The following is a 24,657-nucleotide window of genomic DNA, read 5'->3' as shown; positions in this document are numbered from 1 at the left end:
GAGACTGACATGGGGGACGCTGGGCTCATGAAGGAGTACAGGTCCCAAGGCAGGTTGGGCAAGACAGCTTTGTCCTTGCGGCAATAGAAAGGTTGTGTGCCAAAGCCTGGATAATTCAGTTGTGCTGTTTGGCTGTAGATGTGTTTCCAGGTGCCGTCACCAGGACCAGAAGGACCAAAGCTCTCTAGGTGTTTGGAGAAATGCCCAGCCTGATCCTCCCACTTCTCTCCTTTGGTTTCATTGTTCCAGGCAGGAATAATGTCTGGGTGAGGAGCAGTTTCTTCCCTCCCATTTCCCAAGGTTGACGAGGTAACGTACTTCAGCAGGTGCCTGGCACATAGTAAGTGTTTAATAAATGCTGCCTCTCCTTATTAGTACTTACTTATAACTCTTCTTCACATTTGGAATTTCCTTTTCTTTTAGGTCCTAGAGAGGGTACTAAAGATATGTCCCCCCAGGGCTTTGGGACTCAACATTTCCAAGCCCATTTCTGAGTATTATGGAGTCTGGGTACCACCTCTAACCTTCCAAATTACTAAATGTTATACATTGGTCTCCTTATCCCATGAACTGCAGAGATGGTAGCAATTTCTAGGCATAGGTTTGAAAAAAACACAATTGTACTTGTCTCCTCAGTACATTTCTCTTGCCTCTCAGAGGAACTGAATAAAACTGAAAACCATTCCCTGGCCTCTCCCACTTGTTGCCCTTGGATTCGCTACAGTGTCTTCATTGTGAGGAGGAACCACACCTGCACCTGTTTCTACATTGCCCAGAGTCAGTGGCCTGACCTCTAACTGAGTAACACGTTACCTTTGTCCATGTGCCTTTGGAGAGAGATGCTATCTCAGTAATGAAGGCAAAAATAGAAGAGGTTACCTGGTGGTGGATGATGAGTGAAGGCCAAGTCACCATATTGCTTCTACTCCTGAGGTCAGCCTGGATAATCATAAGGACCCTACAGTCCTTACTTAGTCCTACTACAATAAGAACTTGAGATTTGGAGGGTGTAGGGCAGACTTATGTGGTCTTAGATGCAAGTGGAGTCTTGTTTACAAACAAAAATCATGAGTAGAATTCTATTAACTTTAAGAGATTGCAAGCTATTAAGTTTAAGTTGGCTACAGAAGAATAAAGGACTCAACTGAAGAGGAAAGATGGAAAAAGTAAAATGTGTAGGCTGGGAATGATGGGTGGGGTACTGTCCTGGAGGAATAGAGGGACTTAGGAAACAGAAAAGACACTCGGTTAAGAGTAAATAGTCTGTGAGCAGGGTCAGGGAAGATCTTTGTAGGACTAGGAGTTCTGTTGTGGGCCCCATCCCAGATCACGTCAAACATCCCACACTAAAAATAATTTATATGCACGACAGAGGAGGTGCCTTGAGTTGCAATTGACTGAATACACAATGCTATTTTGCGGACATTTAGTTGAATGTTTAATTTTGATTATGCAGTTTTCATTCTGTGTTTTGAAGCAACTTTGTTTATCAAGGTCTACAATATTAGTGGTGGGGGGAGCATCTCTTAAGAAGCTAGTTATAGGGCCTGGGCATGCTAATAGGGTTGAGGGATGAAGCAGTTCCCACCACAGTAGGAGGGTAAGGTGGAAGCTTAAAAGTGGGGAACAGCAAGTATACATTGTCAGGGGGCAGTAGTGTTTTTTCCTGTCCTCAGCTGATGATCAGAACTTAGGAGAATGAGCTCAAACAGGATTTTGTTGGCAGGTGAAAGTGTGGCAATGTCCCACCAGCCTCCTCTAGTGCCACGTAGGTGGCAACCTCCCTACCTAGGATTTCCAGCTGAGACACAGGTTCAGGTCTGGCTCCATTTCGGGTGGGTCTGCACTCCTGCACTATTTAGACAAGGTCAGGTTTCCCCCAGCCATCTGGGGTGACCAGGCTGATTCCCCCAGGAGTCTGGGGGTTGCTAATTTAGGCTGTGGATTTTACAAAGGCAATGGCACATTTTTAGAGCTTGAAAAAGTGGTATTAAGAAAGCTCGCTGTCACGACCCACAGCTCCCTTAATGATTGCCTAACTGCCAAACGCAGACCTGATTTGCTTAGCACAGTACAAAATCAATCCATGACTGCAACGAATGTCAGACTGAACATTTTTGCCTCTAGTTAATGACTTGTCATCCTAGAAAAAATGTTGAATCAAAAATGGATTTAAATATCTTCCCTTTGTGTTTTCATAAAGAATATCTAAAAGCATAATAAAAGGTAACCTTTCTTCATAGCTACGATGAAGGAAATGTTTCAGGAGGCAAGGACAAAGCTCTTTCGCATCCTGAGCTCTGTCACCTTTAGAGTCTAATGGGGGCCTAGGGGTCAGAGGTCCCACTACTGTCCCCGGAGATCCCCAGGGGTTTGAAGACCAAATTCAGTTCTTCAAGAAGAAACAGGTTTTAGATAAAAACAAAATCAAATCGAGGACCCCAAAATGGATGCACTGAGCAATATTCTTTTTTTTCCAATAGGACATATTAGTGAAATTTGAATTGAGTTATTTGAATTAAACCTCTTTTGCATCCAAGTGAATAATTATGACCCAGTCATTATCTAGTCCAGAACATCAAACGCTTGTTATTCAAAGAAACTCAATTTAACAGGGAATAATATTTTTCTTTTATGCTTTTATCTGTTTAATGCATATTTTTGTTCTATTTTAGGTGAAGAGACAGCAAAAATTCAGCATTTGAATTTCAGTCATGTTCTACATCCTGAGGGAAAACAATTCATGTTTTAGGGGAAATTAACTGTTAATTAAAATGTTATTTTAAAGATATTAATCATTTGTCAGTATTCATGCCTTTGTAGGAGAACATGAAAATATGCTGGTTAGTAGATACACATCACATAATTGCCCAAGCGCTTGTTTGCGAACACCTGCCTCTTCCTTCTAGGAGGGTCAAGGCTGTGCTTGGAAGAAGAGGCTGCAATTAGGATTTTAGCTCCACTATGGACCAACAGTTTGGGAAGTCTCTTAACCTCTCTGAGCCTCAGTTTTCTTACATTCGAAAGTGTCAAGACTACTTCACTGGGCTGGGGGTTGTTGGACTAACTGCTGCTATCGTGTTTTGCGCCAACTGAATCACATTGTTTTTTGTCTGTTTGCTTGCTTCTTTTTCAAATTCTTTTCCCATTTAGGTTATTACAGAATATTGAGCCGAGTTCCCTGCGCTATACAGTAGGTCCTTGTTGGTGATCTGTTTTATCTATAGTAGTGTGTACCTTATGGTTACCAGGGGAAAGGGTGGGGTAGGGGAGGAATAGATTGGGAGTTTGGGATTGACGAGTACACACTAATCAGATTGTTTTGCCTGGTTGCCTTCTGACCTCTGCCAGGCAGCGGATGAGAGTTAATAACAGCATCTGTGGCCAGGGGGTCAGGTGAAGTTAATTGCTCCAACACTTTGGCCTCATAGCACTAGGTTCTAAGTCACCAAACTAACCTGTCAGGTTACATTTTTACCTCGTTAGAGACGGATACCTTATATCCTCACTGCAAATCCTCACTTGACATTCCTAAGGGTTTTGTTTAATCAGGAAAACTCCACACACACACAGAAGAAGAGGAAGGCTGTATCAGGAACCTCTGTAGACCCAGATTCAATAGTTATGAAGATTTTGCCACACTTGCTTAACTATCCCTCTCTCTCTCTCTTTTGGCTGAATTATTTAAAAGCAAGCCCAGCCTTCACTCCTTTTTCATTATAAACCTTAATTATTTTCTAGCAAAGCCTCATGCCATTATCATACCTAATTGAATTAACCATAATTCCTAGCTATCAGTCTAATAACCAGTCTGTATTAACTTTTTTCCAGTTGTCCAAAAATATATATTAGAGTGTTCAAATCAGGATCAAAACAAGATCCATACATTGCATTTGGTTGTTCTGTCTAAAGGCATTTTTAATGGGAAGATAAAGTAGATAAAAACTTTCATTGTCCATTGTGCTGCACCATATATTATAGTTGTTTCAAAATAACTGCACAAGATATAAACATTCCTTATCAAGATAAATTTATCCAAAACAGAACATTCCATTTGCTTTAGGTATTGAAGATATTATAGACCTAGAGCAAAAAGTGTTAACATCAATTTACTTGGGGAGATGAACCCAAAGGAGCATTGTATTTGCCTGTATTGCCTCCAGTGATATCGCTGTTTTTAGAATCAGCAATGTAAGATAATTGCTATCAGATAGCTGGACACACCATTAGAGAGAGAGAGATGAAATTAAAACCATGAAATTGTTTCTGTGGGCCTCTAGAAATGGAATTATCTCTCCTGTGGAAAAGAAACACAGAAAATTGGAGTCCTGTTTTGTGTTTGCCTACTGTGAAGAGGAGACACATAAATTACATTTATTGAGTACATATATTTAAAAGTTGATACTTTGGGGTTTTTTTTTCAGGTAGCTGTTTAAAATTTATGTTTTTCAGAAAAACTAACTGGACAGTATTTAAAAAGCCTTCTTGACTTTGTAACTTATTATGAGTCATAAGTATTTCCACGGAAATCGGCATGAACTGTCATACTACTCATGAACATTATTCCATTAGCTCTAACAACCGAGTTATGGAAATATTTAGATACAGCACCTATACTTTATCAAATGGGACCTGCGGGATCCTCCTGGTGGTAAAGAATAAGAGGCATTTCCTTGATGTTTCTAAGTAGCTATACAGTATAAGGAGTTTCACGAGACGCTTCAGAGTAGGGGAAATCCTCATTGCACTGAGAGACAAATGTATGCCGTGAGGGCTATCTGGGTCCCAGATAATGGACAGAGGTCCCTTTGTCCCCAAAGCAGAACAGAAGTAAGCTGCTGGGGACGTGGTGAGAGGAGTAGAGAAAGAGCATGACATTCTAACTCTCCCAGCTCAGAAGAAAGCCGACATCCCATCTTTTAAACAGGAAAAGGAGTAGCCCCTAAGTGTGCACATACCGTTTGCCACTTGGCCTTTGACCTTTCTGTTTCAAATTTGGCAACTTCTTTCCGATCATGAAATGACACCAGCAGCTTCCAAATGCACAGTAGGACGACTCCAATGAGAAGAATAGCCAGCGAAACCCCCAACATGATCATGGGAATATTCGGAGGTTTTGGACAATCTGTGGAAGCAAAGAAAATTATATTAAGAAAGTGGTACAATTAATGTTCTGATGTAGTGAAAACACTTCTCATGAAATTTTCCAACCATACTTTTTCTCCTTCTGTAACACCTTTTGTTTTGCTGAATTTAAAAAAAAAAAAAAAAGAGTTGCTTGTTGAAGGGTAGCCCTATTCATTCAAAGTAGAACAAAAGATAAAGTAAGAGTTTGGTTATTCAAAGCAAATGGATAGATACTTGAATGGCTGACTCAAAAAGAATTCGAATTCGAAACAGTGACAATTAACACACATGGAATATTTAAAGGATCAATAAAAAGACTATAGTTTACTAAAGATGGTCTCTTCTGGGTATATGATAAAGCAGAAATGGAACGTGTTCACACAAACACACACACACACTTTTTCATGAATTTTCTTGAACCATATAGGAGATTATACTCAATTTTGAGTATTGATTATACTCAATACTAATATTGAGATTATACTCAATATTAAATACAACCTACCCCTGGGAAATATACTACTTGTGCTTTTTAATATATAGACAGAAGACAATCATGGCTTTCAGTTTTATTTCAACTCTAATGCAGTGCCCTGGTGTCCTGGAAAATTTCTGGACTGGGTTCAGAAGAGATGGGTTCCATTCCCATCTGATGGACAGTAGCTGCCTGAAACCATCAAGTCCCTCCATCTCCCTGAGCCCCAGTGCCCTCATCTGTAAAACAAAGATGTGGGAGTTTAGTGTTTCCTTAACTTCCTGATAAATTTAAGCCCAGGTGCCCATGCTTATTAAATCCACCCCTGAAATTGCTAGGCCGAACCCCTGAGATTCTGATTCGGTGGGTCTAGATGGAGCCGTAAATTTTTTATTATTAAAAGTATCCCAAGTGATTCTTATCTTCAGGGAAGTTTGAGGAATTAGGTGTTCTGTATAATCCTTTCTACTTGAACATTCTATGAAATGTTATTTTGACTCTATTGATGATAGTAATATAATTTTGCAATTACTCAGTACCTTCTCTCATTGACAGCAGAATGACTAATAATACTTGCAATATGCCTGGGAGATGATACATTTCTTAATGAAACATTATAATTAAGCTCCCCCTTTGCTTTCATGGGAGAAAAAAATCCCACACAGAAATTATCATTAAATATCTGTTTCCCTCTGCAAGAAGTGAGGCAAATCCATGGTAACTTGGGAGGAAATGAATCATGCTCAGTTTATCCTAACTCTTATTGCTTTTAGATATTTAAAAAGGAGGGTTATACACACAGGACTAGTCATGCCGCTTTCAAGGTAAGATCTATAGCTGATCTGAATTTGAGCGGAATTAATGGCCCCCTAACAGCATGATGCCTGGCCTCACACACTTTTGTGCTTTGGCCAAAAAACCATTTAAGGAGATTATGCAGAAATAAGTAAAGGAGCTAATAAAATAGGTACTACAGTATGAAGATCTAAAGACTGTTTCTAGCATAGCAAATGAACCATGGCTGCTTCTAATAAGTTAGCAACACTCCTGCAAAGAAAGTGGCAGGCCTGTGTCAATGAGAATGTATACTGGCTACATCTTTGACTGAAATGTCTGGGGTGGGGCATAGGATGTTCCTGCTTGAAGCAAGATGAAGCTTGCTGAGACCCTGCAGTCAGAACATGAATTAGGAGAGTTCTCCAGTAGGAAATAAATGATGGAGAAACAGCCATGGCCTGGTGGAGATAATTATTTTAAGAACTTAGAGTCATTGGGAATTAAACATTTCTCAAGAAAGGATTTTGGCCCAAGCTCCAGAGCAGGTATTACACAACAGAAATTTCCACTTTCCATACTCTCTTTAGTATTTCTTGAGATGCTCAGACTAAAGACATTTGTAGGTGGGGCAAGATGCTTTCTCCATCACTGTGCTCCGTCCAGGGTTGCCTATTGAGTCTGGGTCAGCACTGCGCCTAATTCTAAGGCGCTGAGTTTCTAATGCTGCCAATCTGGTTGCGCTACCACATGTGGCTATTGCTCAATAGTCACTAGAAATGTGACTTTTCAGAATTAGGTTTTGTGTTAAGTGTGAAATACACACAGATGTTGAAGACTTGATATGAAAAAAGTAAAATATCTCGTTAATAATTTTATATTGATTGTACACTGAAATAGCAATATTTTGGATGCAATGGATTAAAGAAAACATTATTAAAATTATTTTATGTTTTTTTAATGTGGTTACTAGAAAATTTAAAATTACAATGTGGTTTGCATAACATTTCTATGGGAGAGTGCTGATCTGACATGGGAGAGTGCTGATCTGACCTATTTGGGGGATTCAGATATTTATGATGCTTGTACAGCCAGTGAGAGGCAGTATAGCATGGTAGTTAAGAGCACGGGCTCTGGGCCAAACTGCCGGAGATCCCCAATCAGGGCTGGTACTTAATTGCTGCAGGACCTAGCAAATTATTAACTTCTCAATTTCCTTACCTGCAAAATGGAAATAATAGCAATACCTGCTTTATATGGTTGTTGAGGGTGTTAAATGAACCAATACATGTAAAACATATAGCATAACACCTGATATATGGTATTAGTAAGGGCTCAATAAATGAGAGCTGCTGTTATTATTATTATTATTATTATTACAACAAATGCACCCTTCTCGCTTTTCTATCCTCAAGACCTCAAGGGCTTGGAATCTCCAAGTTGGAAACTGTGGGTGTAACATCCACACCCATATCCCTGCTAGGAAGGCTCCCCAACTATCATTCACTGACTGTGGCTCTCAGGAATGTGGCTGAAATTTCCTCCAAAAGGAAAAAAGATGAGTGAAGCTCTCCCTATGTTCACACACACACTGATGGTGACCCTTCACTGGGTGTTTTTTTTTTTTTTCTATTTGTTTGAAGAATACTGGGCATCCTTCACCTTCAGATCCTCCTTTCTCATTTTGCCTCTTTTCTCTCCTTGCCTCCAACCGGCTACCCTGGGATCCTCTGGTCTTAAAGCTGTGAGAGGGGACTACAGATTCCTGGGGACGGGCTCTGTCCTCAGGGCCCCTGGAAGCTCCGGGCCTATCAAGGAGCTCGAACATTTACCAGGAAAGAAGCATCCTTGAAGCCGTCAGGTGACTCCTGTTAAACTTCTGGGAGATCATTTTCCCCTCACTATTCCCTGCTACAAAAGCATAGGGAGAATAAAAAGCTTTAATAAAAAGATATCAGGGCATCTGAGGGCTCTCGGAAAGATGGCATGTTGATGTACCACTCATATTGTGTGGATGAATAAAGAAGAAAAACCCAACAGTTCAGTAATGAGCAAGCATTTATCAACCAAAATGTTTCACAAGAAAAAAAAATCAAAATGAAACCATCTAGATACAAAACCCCCTGTATTAAAAACAGAACTTACTCTGGAAGTTCATTTTTGTTTGGAACTTGCTTCTCCAATGGAATCAATATTATAAGGAATGGCTTTGATTTCAGGAGAATCAATATTTTCAGGAGAATCAATATTATAAGGAATGGCTTTGATTTCAGTGGCTAAAGCCACTGCCATGGTCACAGACAGAAGATGGGGGTGTAGTTGAAGAATTTGACTTAATGAAATACATAATGAGGAGGCCGGTTTTCGTACTGTAAAGTATTTCTTCCTCGTACAGCAGGATTCACCTTAGATTTTCTTAACTAATGACCTCTACAACGCCCTTTACATATGCATTTCAAAGAAGTCAATTTACAGAAGCTTTTCAAGAGCAAGTCTCCTGGTGCGCTCTGCCCACCTGAGTGGCAAGGTCACCATCATACACTTGTCTCTTGCATTGTGCCGACCCCTCCCTCCCTGACCCTCAGCACTGCAATGTGATACTTTTCTAATCGTGTTTGCTTGGTTAGTTCATAACGTCTTGAACTTACTTTTTGGTAATTTTGTCATTGCTTTTCACACTCTTAAGTGATGGCAGCTTGGTACTCTTGGTTTCAAATTCAGGACTTAATACTTTGTCAGCCCACCGATAAACCAGCACACACAACAGAACACATCTGTCTTCTAGCCTGCCCTTGCTGCTATGGTCTGGGCCGGAACTTAGGCCTCAAGCTTTTGAGGGAAGGAGGAAGAGGCTGCTGACAAGATCTGGAGAGGTCTGATTTAATGCAGCTGTCATTTCTGCCAGGAAGGTTTAGGGACACATCATTAACTGAAGACAGAAAAGGTGAGGCACCTGTGCTCATCTAAGAAGGCAGCCAGGGCTTTTAGGGCAGAGTCACTCAGAGGAGGTCTGGAAGCCACCTGTATCAGAGGCGCCTGGAGAAGTGTTAAAATGCAGAGTCCTGGGCCACACATCCAGCCTGCTGACTCAGGAGGCTGGCGGTTTAACAAGCTCCCCCGGTGAAACTTACTAAAAGTTAAGAACTTCTCAACAAAAGTATCAATACCTTCCCCACTAATTTCTTTTCTACCTGCTACAAGTTTCTCTCTCCCCTTCACTGAAGATGAGATTTTTATGTGAGGGTTTCCTGAGTCCCAAGCTGACTCCATGAATTGGTAAGGAGAAAAACTCACAGAAGCAACTCACAGACTCTGACTTCCTTTACAGATCACTTCCTTCCTTCCTTGTCTGTTCACATCTTTCCGACTCAGCATTATCATTTAAAGACCCATTAGGTAGGTTATGAACTGGTACATATTTTACATGCATTATTTCATTTAATCATTGAATCAACCCTTAGAAGAAAGTACTATTATTTTTCCCATTTTACAGATGAGGAAATAGAGACTCAGAGAGACAATTATCTTCCAGAATGTCAAGGAAGTAGTGGAGCAGGATTTGAGCCAAGGTTTGCCTGAGTCAAAGCTCATTCTCAGGCTTCCCTGGTGTCTGAGAGTCCGCCTGCCGATGCGGGGGACACGGGTTTGTGTCCTGGTCCGGGAAGATCCCCCATGCCGCGGAGCGGCTGGGCCCGTGAGCCATGGCCGCTGAGCCTGCGCGTCCGGAGTCTATGCTCCGCAACGGGAGAGGCCACAACAGTGAGAGGCCCGCGAACCGCAAAAAAAAAAAAGCTCGTTCTCTTAGACTGCTATGCTTCTCTTCCCTGTCAGTCTTTCCTAAAAACATACCTTTTGCTTTCATTGCATTTAATTGGTCCACCTTTCTACAATTCATCAGCCAGCTTTCAGGGATTGGTACAAAAACACTTCTCTTGTTCTTTGGTCTTAATAAGAGGCGTTGGAACATATCAAACCTTTCAACAGGTATCTTTCAGTCACTGGGAAAGTAGAGGCACTCCATCAAAATTTGGAAATGTCTTTCCTGGCAAGCTACCCAGAGCAACTTTCTGGTTGTTTTCTCCTCTCCCATGTAACATCTCTTACCATTGGCAAGGGAAGGCATGTCACCCACCTTTCTCATTAATGCTGTGAATGATGGTTTTCCCTTCGTTATCTGTAGTTATTAGGAATGTAATAAGACATTCATTTTCTCCTCGCAGAGAACAGGAAACAGAACTATCCTTTGAGAAATCTGTAGATAAAAGAGTCATTCATTAGGTTAAATGAGATTCCAAAAGAGATTTTTTTTAAAGCAAAGTAGCACTGAGTTTTATTATACAAATAGGAATTTTCAACATTACAGAATAGGAATAGAAAAGACATAGAATTTTCCCTATCCACTGAGGTTTTAGTTTCTACTCCTGTTCCAGAAGAACAGTTCCAGGTGTGGTCAGTCAGGACTGACCATCGAATGCACCCATCAAAATGATGGTGGGAGGATTTCAGTAGAATGAAGTACTTCAAGGCAGGTACCCTTAGCTGTCTTGGGAATAGGATGGCTCTGATTATGGTAATGAGGAAGCTATACGTTCTCCTTGGCTGACAGCATCTGGGAGGAAGCTGAGATTATATTTCAGAAAGGGACTACACAGTCCAAACTGATAGTGGTATTTCTAAAGGGGTCTTTCCCGCAATGGCATAGTCAAGATTGTTGGCCACGTATTGTCAAAACAGTAAATATAAATTAATATGAGGAAATGGAAAGTGAAGTGTTATGTAGCTCAGGGACCACCAGGATAAAGGTAAATCCCAGAATAAAAGGAGACCAGGATGACAGTGGGCCTACCACTCAGTATAGCCCTTTTCTCAATTAAAAAAAATTCAGTTTTCCTCTTTTCCAAGTAGAAGAAAAATGTTGAGCTTAGGCAAGAAGCAGAAAATGAATGTCATGACCGAAATTGATAATATAGTAAAATGGTCAGTCTAAGATGCTAATACTATTTATGAGCCATTTTAGTGATCTGGTACCTATGCCAAAATTACATAGGAGTTTTCTAATTAAAAAAACAAAAAACTTGCTTAAAGTTCTCTTATCTTCTAAGTTAGAGACTTTTTTAATGATACTGTTACAAACACTTTTTTTCAGAAACCTGTAAATAGAATGACCTTTTGCTCTTATCCTAAAATTTTAAGACATATGATCCAAAATTAGTATATTATGACACAGTGGGTCAGAATACAAAACTGGGACTGTCCCAGATAATCTTGTACATAGTCTTGTTAGACCTATAACTTTTCTCATTAGCTTCAACATAAAAAGATTTTAATAAAACAGAATCTACATGTGTTCCTCTGATTCTAACAAAGAAAAATTAAGTAATAGTCTATTTTTTGGTTCAACAATGCTATCGCCATAGCAAGATAGAAAATTAAGTTGTATTTGCATTTAATTTCTAAGTTAAACATCTCATGCCAGAGTCTGTAAGAAGCATGCCTGTATTATCTATCACAACAGGGACTAGTAAAACATTTGGCATTATTAATAAGATTTCAGAGGATAAATTTAAGTGAACAAACTGTCTTTGAATCCATTAGAAGCATCTATTTACATAGGAATATTAAGAAATCTAATTACAAATTATTCTCAGCTGGTCCTAAATGTTTACCATCATCTAAATCACCTCAGAGTTCTGCAGTGATGGATTCCAGGGACCCACCCTGGCTCTTCTGAGTTGAGAAGTCCGTGGTTAGGACAGGAGTTTGCATTTTAGTGAATTGTTAACAGTATTTTTAAGGAGGTGATTCTGATGAAGAGGTTTGGGCACCTCTGGGCAGCATTTGATTAGTGAAATTTGTGATATTTCATGTGTTTGACAGCAACAGAACTGTATATATAATTCATACTTTGGTCATTTTTAGATGACCTCCACCACACATTCTCCTACCAAACCACCCAGTTAGCAAGGATTCATGAAGTCTCCGGGAATATGCTTTTTTTTTTTGTTTTGGAGTGTTCTTTTCCTTCCCTCCCCGTCTCTGCCGTGACAGTGGACACCCGCTCTGTTCCTCTCAAACTTACTTAATGGAACATTTTATTCTCAGGTAGAAAATATGTGGACAGCTCATAATACTCCTTTCAGTAATATTAATCCTGCTTTTTTATTTTCCCTTAAAGAGCTACACTGAAGCACAGGGAGGCTTAATTTACTTGGCCAGGATTTTTAAAGTTTTAATGGAACCGCTAATATGACCTTTGAGTCACGACTCCCTTCTTGCTTTAATTACTTCACCACTCCTTTGCATGACTGTTATGACTCTAGATTTAGCCTGTTTTGTAGTGTTTGGGTATTAAAATGCATTATTGAATGTGCAGTGAAAAGGTCCAGCTTGGGCTGGAGATTTGCATAATTAGCTGCTAAGGTTTTCTTTTGTTGGTTCATTAGAAATGGACCTTTCTTTTTTACCCACTTTTATGAGTGCAAGCAGTGCTGTTCTAGAATAATACGATGAAAATAAGATCTCAGGCAGTCCGTGAAATCATACTTAGAAAAGGAAGAAATGTGAGAATGGAGGTGAAAAGGCTGGGGTCTGGGAAGGTCCAGAAAAGATGTGGAAAATATAAACTGTCTGCACCATTGAATCAAGATAACCATGTGTTTAAGACCTCGCCTTTGGGGCTGAGGCAGTAGTTCTCAGAGAAAACAGTTTCCCAAGGGGGGGAAAAAAAGAGTTCTGTGGTCAAATAAGTTTGAGAATCCCTCCTTACTCTAATTCCTCCCTTTGCTTCTCCTGCAAATTCACAATGCACATTTAACTTAATATACAAGACAACTCTCAGTCTTGCAAAGAAAACAAAAAGCTTAGCTTCCCATTTACAAAGTTTATATGACCATGGGTGCTTTTGTCCATTGAACACTTTCAGAACTAGTGTTCCATGGAACACACTTTGAGTAGCAATGCTCTGAGTACATGAATATTGGGGTAAATTAAAAACTTCTACTTCAGTAAAATGGAGTGAATAAAGTTAAACCATATGTCCTTAGAAATACTCACACAAGTCACCACAGCACAGGTGAGGAATAATTTCTTCAGATTATGAAGTTTATGGTTATCTTACTTTACTCTCCATGTCCTTATTAGGGGGAGAATGGGCTGATAAAAGACCCCATGGAAGAGCAAATATGTTGTGATAATTTCAAGATAATATGATCAATAACATAACTGGACGAGTAACTTGAAATAGGACTTATAAAAAGGCCCATTAGAAGAGTGACTTTTTTAATTCACAGGCTGACAAAGATAGTTTTTCTCTCGAATTCATCAAGATTAGTGCTTTAAACGGTACTGGTAATCCAATTATTATTTTTGATTTCTGAGCTAGAAATAGTTGTAGTCCCCTATTTTGAAGGTAATTTAGTCAATTATACAAGAACAATAATGCAAAAATTTTAAATGCCACTTGAGAATCTTGTCTTCCTCTCAAATCCAAGCATTTCTGATAACCTATACTCAGAAAACTGTGTATTTAAATATAGTAATTCCCTGTTCATGATTTACATGTTTCCAAGGTTTACTTCTTTTTTCCCCTCAGCACATTAGATTTCTCACGCTGCTAGTCAATTCAGTTCTAGTCATTTGCAGGGCATTTTCTGCAATTTTTAGTCATTTCTTTGAAACACTTGGTAAATATCCCAACTGTGTGCTGTGAAATGAAGCCAGAAGGATATGCTGAGATTTTGTACGAGTTACTAATGTGGACAGGCTACAAATCCCACTTTACTCGGTGCTTCTACTGCATCTCACCTTCGGTATTAGTGTAAGGTACATACCGTCTTGTCCAATTTATGGTTATTCGGCATATTTATCTGAGGCACCAGAAAAGCACAGGCAAGGGGTTTCATGAGCACTAATCACGCCCCTCCACACAGGGTTATTTAACTGTGCACAGTCAGAAACCTCAAGTTTAAAACAATGTTGGTAAGTTTCAAAACAATATAAGTATCACTAACTTATTTCACTTTGGAAATGGATTAATTTCTGTATTCTAGCTTCGTCTATTCAAGATACATATCCTAGAGTGTCATAAATGATCGTCTTGGTTATCCCACTCCTCCTGAGATGCACCGTGGCGGTGCCTCTGAGGCGTGCAGAACAACGTCCCTACCTGAGCAGCAGGGGTAAGGCAGGGAGTTTGTGATGATGGAAAAACAAATCCCCCCAGATGGTCCCTTTGGGAGAAGTCAGTCATCGGCTTTGTTTTAAAGTTCACAAGTTATTTTTTAAATGCATTACCAGCTAAAATACAACCAATTTACAGATTTGAGATAACATCTTGCCATTAGAAAGAATCTGATTTTAAGTAAGTAACTTCAAAAATGGCAGGTGGAAGCAAGAGCAGAGTTTGCTTAGCAGTTAAAGGTAACAGGCCCTTCTCGTAGTTTGGGACCAAGGCAACAAGGAATTAAGGATGACCATGTAATGCCTATGTTTGGAAAGCTGGGAGTAAAAGCATATGCAGGGGAGGGCAGGAAAAATGGCCACTAACCAGAAACTGCCTGGTGTCTGAGAGTTGCTGTCAGAAAACCCATATTATACCTTACTTTGTCCTATCATGAAATAAGATAATCGGACGATAGAGGATGATTTCAGGTTAGGAGGTTAACATTTAGCTATTTCTTCAATCTTCCACTCTTCTAATTCAAAAAAATATAGCATTCTGGAATTCTCTCCAATTGCATGTGTTAAGCAGAGATGAATTTGCAACAGAGCAAATAGCATAGCCGGGACTTTAAATTGCTTGTCTCCCAAACCATCAAGTCTTTAGCCTTCTGGAATGCATTTACTCTTAGAAATGGATGCGAGTGAATTAACACCCTAGTACAAATGAGGTCGAGCTACTGAAGAGCCCTCCACCGAATTTCTGCCTCTCCAAAACTGTGCAAAGGAAAGGAAAGCAATTTCAAACAAGTAGAACCTTCTTCTTCGTTGATGGTCGCACCAGCTAATTTGCATTTGTCAACACAGTCTTCTCCGGCCTGGCCATCTGCAGACAGGTAGCATTCAATGCAGCTCCTGTGAACATTATTCAACAGAGTTGATCAGTTTGTGTTGGTGGAAAATAGATATGCAGCTGGGATGTTGCTTTAATGCTGTTACTATGGTTCTGGCTATAGGAGTGTCTCAGAGAGGATATTGCGTTTCGTTACTTTCAGAAAGATGGTTGGGTGACGTCCAAGAGGAAACTCCTTTATTCTGAATTCCGTGCAGTAATCAGTGTTCCATGAGCCAGCCTTGATAATAGCTACTATCCTCATTCATCTGTACTGATTGCTTCTGATTGGTTAGATTAAAATTTTTTTCCCCCAACAACAACAAAAAACCCAATTATTTTGGTATTTGATTTAGCTATATTTTCATTAAACATTTTCCTGGGAAGGGTTTATGGTCCTAGACAAAGTGTGACTTTCTTAATAGAAATGGTCTGTGTTTTAACAAGAATTCTCATATGTCCTGAATGACTATTTTAAAGATTCACTTTTCTGTAACCCTTTTGAATGCGTCCAAGCCTTGATAGGGGTATTTTCAAAAGCTGAGGACTACAGCGTGGGTCCTCATTAATGCAGGTTTTTAAATAAAGGATTGCTACTTATAGAAAAGTGCATTTCCAAGAACATAGCCCAGGAATTAAGCCACTCTAATGATGTCTACACAGGAGAGTAAACGTAGACCCTGAATTAATCCCGTGCTGACAATCACTTTACAGATGGATAGTGTTTGGAGTAACCCGAAGCTGCAAGTTTTCTTACTGTGGGCACACATTATGCTGGCCCAGGAAAGGTGTGCTCCTCTAAGCGCTGGAAACATTCCCCACGCCCACCCTGCCTCACCAAATCTCAGCTGAAACAGCACTTTCTTAGGCAAGCCTTCCCTGATCCTTATCAGTTAGTTCCCTCGTAGTGGAAGCTTCTGAATGCCTCTGCTGGAAGGGTTTAGGAGAAGCAATCTACGTGGAGTAGGGGTAGCAGTCTTACCTGGAAGTGATCTTTGCACTGCAAGCACACGGCACGTATCTGGGTTATATATTTACTTGGAGTGGTTTTGCAGTGGGGCTGCTTGAGATTGCGAAAGCCCTTGAAGGCTCTACACCTCTGTGCATCCCGCTGATGGCCGCCCGAGCTAGTCTGGTAGCTTTATCTCCTGCCATAGAGTTCCACTGCACCCTCTCTATCCCTTATTGTAACTGTTAGCCCAGATATCGTTATAATTACTTTTTTAAATGTTCTGTCTTTCCCAGTAGATGCTCAGCAGCTGTGACAGCAGGAACTGTAACTGTTTCAGTATCACTGTATGTCTATGGCCTAACATGATTCCTGGCTTATAGTAAGTACTTAATACCTATTTGATAAATAAGTACATGAAAGAATAAATAGAACGGTTTCACCTCAAAACTAACAAACACCAAGGGGATCACTCTACCCGATTTCTCAAATTCAAACTACTTGGACTATTAATTTCATGTCTTATAAACCAGATTTAAGATTGAATTATGTTTGACAAAGAAAACAAACTTCTGGTTACCAAAGGGGAAAGGGGAAGGGGAGAGATACATTAGGAAGTTGGAATTAACATACACACACGACTATATATAAAATAGAAAACAACAAGGATTTACCGTATAGCACATGGAACTATATTCAATATCTAGTAATAACCTATAATGGAAAAGAATCTGAAGCTGAACACCTAAAACTAACACAACACTGTAAATCAACTATAGTTAAATAAAAAAATTTTTCAAAGAAGATTGAATCATGTTTACAGAGAAGATAAAATAGAAAAATAATAGAAGAAATACCTTGAAATGACATTTTATATTAAATCCTATTCAAGTAAGTCTAACCTTGCACCCGTGCTTCTCTTGGCATATGTCCAGGCACAGTGACAGAGAAGTTCTGACACCTTGGATAGTGAGCAACCACTGAGTGAATATTGATATTGATTTTCTTACTTTGTTTACATTGGAAATGCACATGTCCCCATTTTAGGTACCAGAGTTAATGAAAGTATGAACTACTTAAGCACGTTTGCTGTATAATATATTATACCTGCAATGTCCTAACACAGCCAATTTGGAGATTTGCTTCACTTAACCTGCAAATGTTGCCCCGCTTTCATTAAGAAGTTAACTGCCAAGCAAAGAAACTTTTTTTTGTTTTTTTACTGGAAAATAAAAACAATGCCGTTGTTTTGTTGCTGTTGTTGTTCACATTGTATAAAAGAAAGTGTCAGTCACAATAGCTGTGTAGAATGACAACCAAAGAAAGGTGCCAAAGAGCATGAGTGGTAAGGAAGAGGGAAGGAATGGAAAGCCAAGATCACCTTTCTGCCTCCTTGCCTTTATGAGTTTATAGATAGGAATGAATCAGTAAGGTCAGGCTATAAACGTCTAGATAAGAAAGAAGCTTGTCTGTTTCCCTTAAAAAAGTACTGAATGTGAGTGTCCTCAGTCTACTCCCAGGGCATTCCTGATGTGTGGTTGGTACTGTAAGGGAGAGACTGTCGATGTTATCAGCGTGGGACATCAGCTCAGCTTCCCGGCTAGGCTCTCTTGCAGAAATGTGACTTTGTGGTCCTGGATCATCAGCGCTGAGAGGCAAGGGAGAGGCTGACGTTCCAGGCTGACGATCGCAGGGGCCCTGCAGGTTTGTGTGTTTTAATGGAGGCTTGGAGACCAAAGCCAGCAAGAACAATCTGAGGTCTGAGTGTATAAAACGTCATTATAACTTTGATCACCATGAACCCTATGGACAGGAAGGACTAGTGAGCGTAGAGACATTACCATTTAGAGTTACAGGGATCGCCACAGGTGGGACAACGTTCGCAGGTGGGTCCCGAGGCTCCGGGGTTCGTGCAAACGCACTTGCCGCACACACAGCCCCCTCGCCCGCTGCAAAGCGCCCCGTCTTCGGAGATGCAGGGCTCCGTGCTGGTGGTGCAGTTACAGTACTCGCCCGTCCAGCCGCTCCTGCACACGCACTCGCCGCAGTCACAGTCGCCGTTATCTGCAAAACAAAGCCCTGGGTTTCTTAGGGCTAAAGCCACTTCTGGATCTTGGGGGTCATCTTTTCTCTTTGCCTTTGAACACCATCAAAAAGACAAGAAAAAAACGAGAAAAAAAGTGAGTGCGTGTGTGTGGGTGCTGGCGGGGGGGGGGAGTAAGCGTAGATAGATTTTATGGCACGTATTTTGCGAACTGTGTATATTCATTGATCTGGTCTCTTAACTGAACCAACTTGATTGCCTGATGTTATATCCAACAGAATTTATAACCAGATGAAATAAGATAGTCCAGAAGCCTATAATAGCTACTTGGTGTGTGTGTGCAAGTATGTGTGTGTATATACAGTTGGCGCTTGAACAACGCATGGGTTGGGGCACTGACACACCCCGCCCCCGCCCCACTCTCACTCCTCCCCCCAGGCCAAAATCTGAGGATAACTTTGGACTCCCTCAACTCTTAACTACTAACAGCCTCCTGTTGACTGGAAGCCTCACTGATAAAGTAAACAGTTGATTAACACGTATTTTGTATGTTATGCGTATCATATACTGTATACTTACAATAAAGTGAGCTAGAGAAAAGAAAATGTTATTAAGAAAATCATAAGGAAGAGAAAATACATTTACAGTACCATACTGTATTTATCAATGCCATAAATTTACAAGATGAATCATCTGGCAGTACCTACATCAATATTGTCTTATAACGCTGTAGATATTATACAACTTACCAACATTAGACATCAAAAATGAAAAGATAATGTGAAAAAGAAATTCATATTTATTTATAGGTATAGCTATTCATGCCTTGATAATGAAGAAGCAGCAATATGATTGCTTTATGGTAGCCTAGTATAATTGACATAATTGCTTCCCAGTAGCCTAGCCTATACACCAACGAATGAATTGTTAAAAGTGTTTATGGCATACAGTATTATAGACATATTCATACAGAAGCATGATTACATTTTCTAAAAAACCACTTACCTGTAATGGTAGGCTGATATGCAGTTTGTCCAATTATGAGAAAGGCATACTGTACAGTAATATAATGCTTTGAAAGCAAAGTTATAAAACAGTAAGAAAACTAACACATTATTAATTTTATATTAAATATCACTCACCTTATGCCTATGTAAGAATAGACTAGTATCTATATATACTGTATGCATTCATGACATGCCTAAATATTTTTTTGATAATTCTGGCTATGCAGTTCATCTGTGAGTATGTTCAAATTGTTGCAAATCTCCAAAAATTTTTCCAATATATTTATTGAAAAAAAACTTGCACATAAGTGGACCCACGCACTTCAAACCCGTGTTGTTCAAGGGCCAACTGTGTGTGTGTGTGTATATATATATATATATGTAGTTTTTAAAATTTTTTGCTTTCAATTAAGATGCCATAGGATAGACATACAAGATAGACTTTAGTAACCCCACCTCTACATCACTCAAGCTGAGTAATCATGAAAGCCTCATCTATAAAGTAGAGGGAATAAAAGCTGCTTCCAATGGTTGTGGTCAGATGAGATAACGTGTAAATCTCCTAGCTTTGTATTCACCAACTAGATGTCCTACAGGCATACAGTGAGCGCCCAGCAAATTCATTTATTTAACAAATTTTAATTGAGCATATATCATGTGCCAAAGATTGTTTTAGGCTTGAGGATACAAAATTAAATAAGACAAGGTGGCTGAGCTTATAGCTTAGTCTAGGAGACAGGCAAATAGATACTACTGCTAATAAGTACAACGTGATAAGTGCTATACACACAGAGGAAGTTTCCAAATTAGACAAGAGATTTGGGGAAGTTTCCAGAGGAACTGATGCTTGAGCTGAATTTGGAAGATAAGGATAGAAGAAGAGGGTTACGTGCATTATAAGCAGAGAAAAAAGCATAGGTAAATGACAGAAGTGTGTAATCACGTGACCTGCTTAATACCCATAGTAAAGTCACATGAATAAAGCCAAAGGTGTGTATGGGGTGTCCGTGAGGATAGGAGGAAAAGGTCAACAAAAATCAGAAATCACATCATGAAAAGCTTTATGGACTAAAGTAAGAGGTTTTATCCTGAAAGTTATGAAATTTTAAGTAAGGGAGAGACCTGAAGAGATAGATATGTGTCTAGAAATGTCCTGGCATCAGTAGAGAGAGTCAAACTAGACACCGAAAAGCAAGGAGGTTCTCCCAGCAATAGAGGCAAGAAGATATGGGGCCCTGAACAGTGTCCATGGGAATGCAGAGGAAAGGGTTCAGGTGAAATTCACTGCATGGGGTGCCCAGGGCGGTGGGGGAGGGGAAGAGAGAGGATGGAATTCTCCCCAGGTCACCCCCCTGGGCTGCTAGCTGGATGGAGCTGCTGTTAACTGCCCTGGAATGGAAGTAACTCATGCGGTGCCTTATCCCCAGTGCCTGGCACAGAGAGTGCTTAATTGTTAAATGAATAGATTGTTCTGAGGCAGAGAAGAAAGAGCAGCTTAGGATGGGGAAGACGATGAGTTCATTTTTGGTTCTGTTGAGTTTGAGGGACCCATGGGTGGTTGAATACGTATATATAGCCCTGAAGTTTGGGGTTTGGAATCCACCAGGGACAGATGGCAGTTGAAGCTGATGTGGATGAGATCATCTAGGGCAAGCAGATAGAGTGAGGAAATCCCTGGAGAGCATCAGCATTTAAGATGTAATCAGAGAAAGGGATCCTCACAGAAGAGGCTGAGAGACAAGAGCGGCTCCTGAAGAGCTCCTGAAGAACTGGCCACAGAGTACCGTCCGAACTACTGTAAAATGTTAAATAAAGTGTTTCAGGTAAATGGGCTCGTGTGCTCTTTCATAATATTTTTTGGGTGCCTGCCATGCCCAAGATCCTAAATTAGCTTTTGCTGTTCCAAACAAACAGCATTTACTTACAAATTTCATAACTGACACATTTCTTCAGAAAAGGAAAAGCGTACCAGCCATCGCCTCCCAAGTTTTGCTCTTTGGCAACATTCCAAAGGCATGTGGGCATGGTGGCGGTGGTTGAGTACATAGTGGGTGAGTGCACAGGTGTAGAGCCAGACAGCACATGTTTGGGTCCTGGCTCTGGTACGGGCTGGGACAAGTTGGGAAAATTACTCAACCTTTCTATGCCTCAGTTTCCTCATTGGTAAGGAGGGGTTATTAATAGCACTACTTCATCAGATTGTTATGATGATTACCTGAGATAATATATAACAATGTTTAGAACAGTGCTTGGCCCATAAATAAGCAATATATAAGTTATTATCATTACTCCTAAACACTATCCAGTAAGAAGAATCTGATAGCAAAATTATCCATCAGTATTAAAACTCCTGTAATTATACTGAAAACCAAACAGATGTAAAAGAAATCACAAGTGAGGCAGGTTTCCATTTGTAGGAGACGCTGCCATGTTCATTGTAGAAAGAAGCATTCTGGGTTTTCTCTTGTAAACTTTGGTCTAGAAGGTCGTTACTTTTCTATCTTCATGACCTGGCCTTAAGAGACATGGAGTAGGAAATCACAGAACAAAGGGTAAACCACAAAGATTTTGAAGCTGGATTCTGACTTCTCCTGGTGTATATGTACCTGTATCTATATCTATATCTATATTTATATATCTACATCTGTATCTGTATCTGTATCATCTATATCTATATAGAGAGGGTAATATAGTAATTTGTACATATATATACTAAAAAGACTTACACTTCTCTAATGAAAGATGACTTGAAATTTATCTGGATCCATGACATTAAGACTGCATTTCATAACCTATTTAACTCATAATTGAACTAATTAATTCAAAGCTAAGAATAGTTAGTTTATTTAGGCCAAAACCATTCATTTAATTTTTATATGTAAGCTGTCCTCTAAAGTACAATTGCTTTTTGTTTCTTCCTCAGCAAGAGGGGAAACTTACTTTCATGATAGGGGGGTGATTTCCACATTGAAGTTTATTCTGAAAAATGTATACGGCATATAAATATTGTCAAATGAAATGTGCACTTCCAAAGGCTTTGGGAATGCCCAAGTGTATCACTGCATATAAGAATTCCTTGGCAGAAATTTTAGAAAACCCTTCCAAGAGCTCCTTTCAGAACTTAGAAACCCTCCCTTTCTGTGGGCCTTCCAGAACCATTAACCCAGTCACACATGTTGTTAATCGATATCCACAAACAGCCGATTATCTAAGGTACCTGTTCATACAACAATAACAACAACAACACAACTTCATAATGGCTTCATGTAGAGGCAAGACGATAACCAAAGGTCAAGAAAAAATTATCAGGCTCTTTTGAGAGGGAGATATCTTTCTGGAATGCCATTGACTGATAACTCAGTGCACAATGGCAGGAAGTTTTTTCTGTAGTGCTGTTTGCCTGTTAGAGTTTCCAGTCTCTTAGAATCAAAATTTAAATGACTAATGGAATTTGGGCAAGGGAAAAATCAATGGAGCCCTCTATCTTTGAGTGCTTACAGATGGATGGAAGAAGGTGCATGAAAAGAACATTGTGATAATGGCCCTTCAGAGAAGCAGCACATTGCAGAGTATGTTGGTTGTAAAATAAGTGAGATTTACATGAGAAATGAGGCTGTAGCATAGTCAGGCCTCTGTGACAAACAACAGCAACAATAGCTTGTGTGTTCACAAGGCCAGGATCAGTTTTATCCCTACACTAAGCACAATGCCAGGCACATAGTAGGTGCTCCATTGCTCTTCGTTGAATTTGAATGACTGTACTTTTGTTATACCTTTTAAAAGAGAAAGTTACTAATAATAGAGGAACATCCTTTGAGATGTTACTGAACATAAAAAAGCATTCGAGAAACAGTCATGGTTGGGGATGGGAAAGTACCCCAATGTATGAAGGAAATGGGCATTGGTGAAGTTTTCTGAGTCCAAATGAAAAACAATTGTATTTTCTAAATAGAATTTCTTTAGCGATCACTGTATCTGATTCAAAGAGAGGCACTATTGTCAGACCATCTGAACTACAAATACACAGATCAGGTTGACTCTGAATCTATGTCTGTCTGCATGCGTGACACAAAATAAACTGAAACACCACCAAAAAATGGGAAGAACTGTGTTGTTGAACATAACCCATCGATTTACACAGCCTTAGACCTCTGACTTCAGATCTAAAGGGTGAAATACAGGTGGGGTCATAATTGCTGTTATACTGTATTTGATTACACTTTGGAGTTTTTTTTTTTTTTTTTTTTTGGAAAGGCAATTTCAAATGTCTTAAACACATATTTTATTAAAGATTTCTATTAGAAATGCAATCTGGGGTTCTGCTGAATAGATTCTTTTCGAGACTTGGTGACGGCCTCTGGCTTCAGGCTGTGTTCTGTCTGCATTGTGTGAAAAGAAGACCAATGTGGGTTTGGAAACACACCCATTAGATAAGGAAAAACACCTTTGAATGAAAGGGGAGAGAAATGTGTCTCAATCTGGACAGACCCTAAACTTTTCACTCTTTGGTGGGGAAGAAAGAAGGCAGCCTCAGAGGAGTCTATTGGCAGCAACAGCAAAAGCCAAGAAATGAAACGGAGGCGCACTTCTAAGGGTATCAGATGTTTTTCAAAGGCCTTTTTCCCTGAAAATCAGTCTCTTTTATATGTTTCTGACACTGTGGTTTGAAAACGTAACTTGCTTAGTTTTCTGTAAAGATAATGGCTTTCTGTTTTGAAAAGCTATCTGCTCACACACTGTGAAAAGAAAAAAAAAAGCCATGAGCTTAAATTCAGCAGTCGGTTACGATTTCAATTGTAACACAAATCTGTATCATTTAAAAGTATAATTAACACATTTGTAATTCTTGTCTGACTAGATTGTACTTAAATACGTATGTGCATCTCTCAGAATGATTTTATAATAGTCATGTTATATGTAATATAGCTTTAAACTAAAGTGATCTTTACTTCTACAAAGGATATTAGAACATAAATATTTCTGCTACTTAAAATTTTTCTCAGTCTCAAAAAATTCCAAGGATTTTTCATTTTTACCCTTTCCATAACCCTCTTCACATATGTCCTTATTCATCTTTATTATACCCTGTGCCTAACCTAGTATCTGTTACCTAACAGGTGTTTAATAAATATGTATGGGTGAATGAAGGTCCTGAAAGTGCATTTAGAATTTTTGTGTCCCTCGTCCTTTGCAGTATGCTCCTTAAGTAGCCTGGCTTTTTATCTTTCCAAA

The 24,657-nt window shown here is 39.6% G+C and overlaps 1 protein-coding gene across 5 annotated transcripts in view; it reads right to left on the bottom strand.

The window, feature by feature from the left end:
• ITGB6 (integrin subunit beta 6) overlaps nucleotides 1–24,657 on the bottom strand; it is a 145,282-nt gene that overhangs the window by 23,895 nt on the left and 96,730 nt on the right. For all 5 annotated transcript variants that reach the window (XM_082658836.1, XM_082658835.1, XM_082658839.1 and 2 more), the window contains 4 exons: nucleotides 18,216–18,438; nucleotides 15,351–15,448; nucleotides 10,509–10,628; nucleotides 4,959–5,125 (listed from right to left, as the gene is read on the bottom strand). In XM_082658836.1, the coding sequence (XP_082514962.1) occupies nucleotides 4,959–5,125; nucleotides 10,509–10,628; nucleotides 15,351–15,448; nucleotides 18,216–18,438 (608 nt within the window). The remainder of the gene's footprint in view (nucleotides 1–4,958; nucleotides 5,126–10,508; nucleotides 10,629–15,350; nucleotides 15,449–18,215; nucleotides 18,439–24,657) is intronic.

The sequence above is a fragment of the Grampus griseus genome (assembly GCF_964374135.1).
Source record: "Grampus griseus genome assembly, chromosome: 7".
Lineage (NCBI taxonomy): Eukaryota > Metazoa > Chordata > Mammalia > Artiodactyla > Delphinidae > Grampus > Grampus griseus.
The sequence above is the reverse complement of the archived record's forward strand: the minus strand, read 5'-3'. Positions and strand labels throughout refer to the sequence as shown.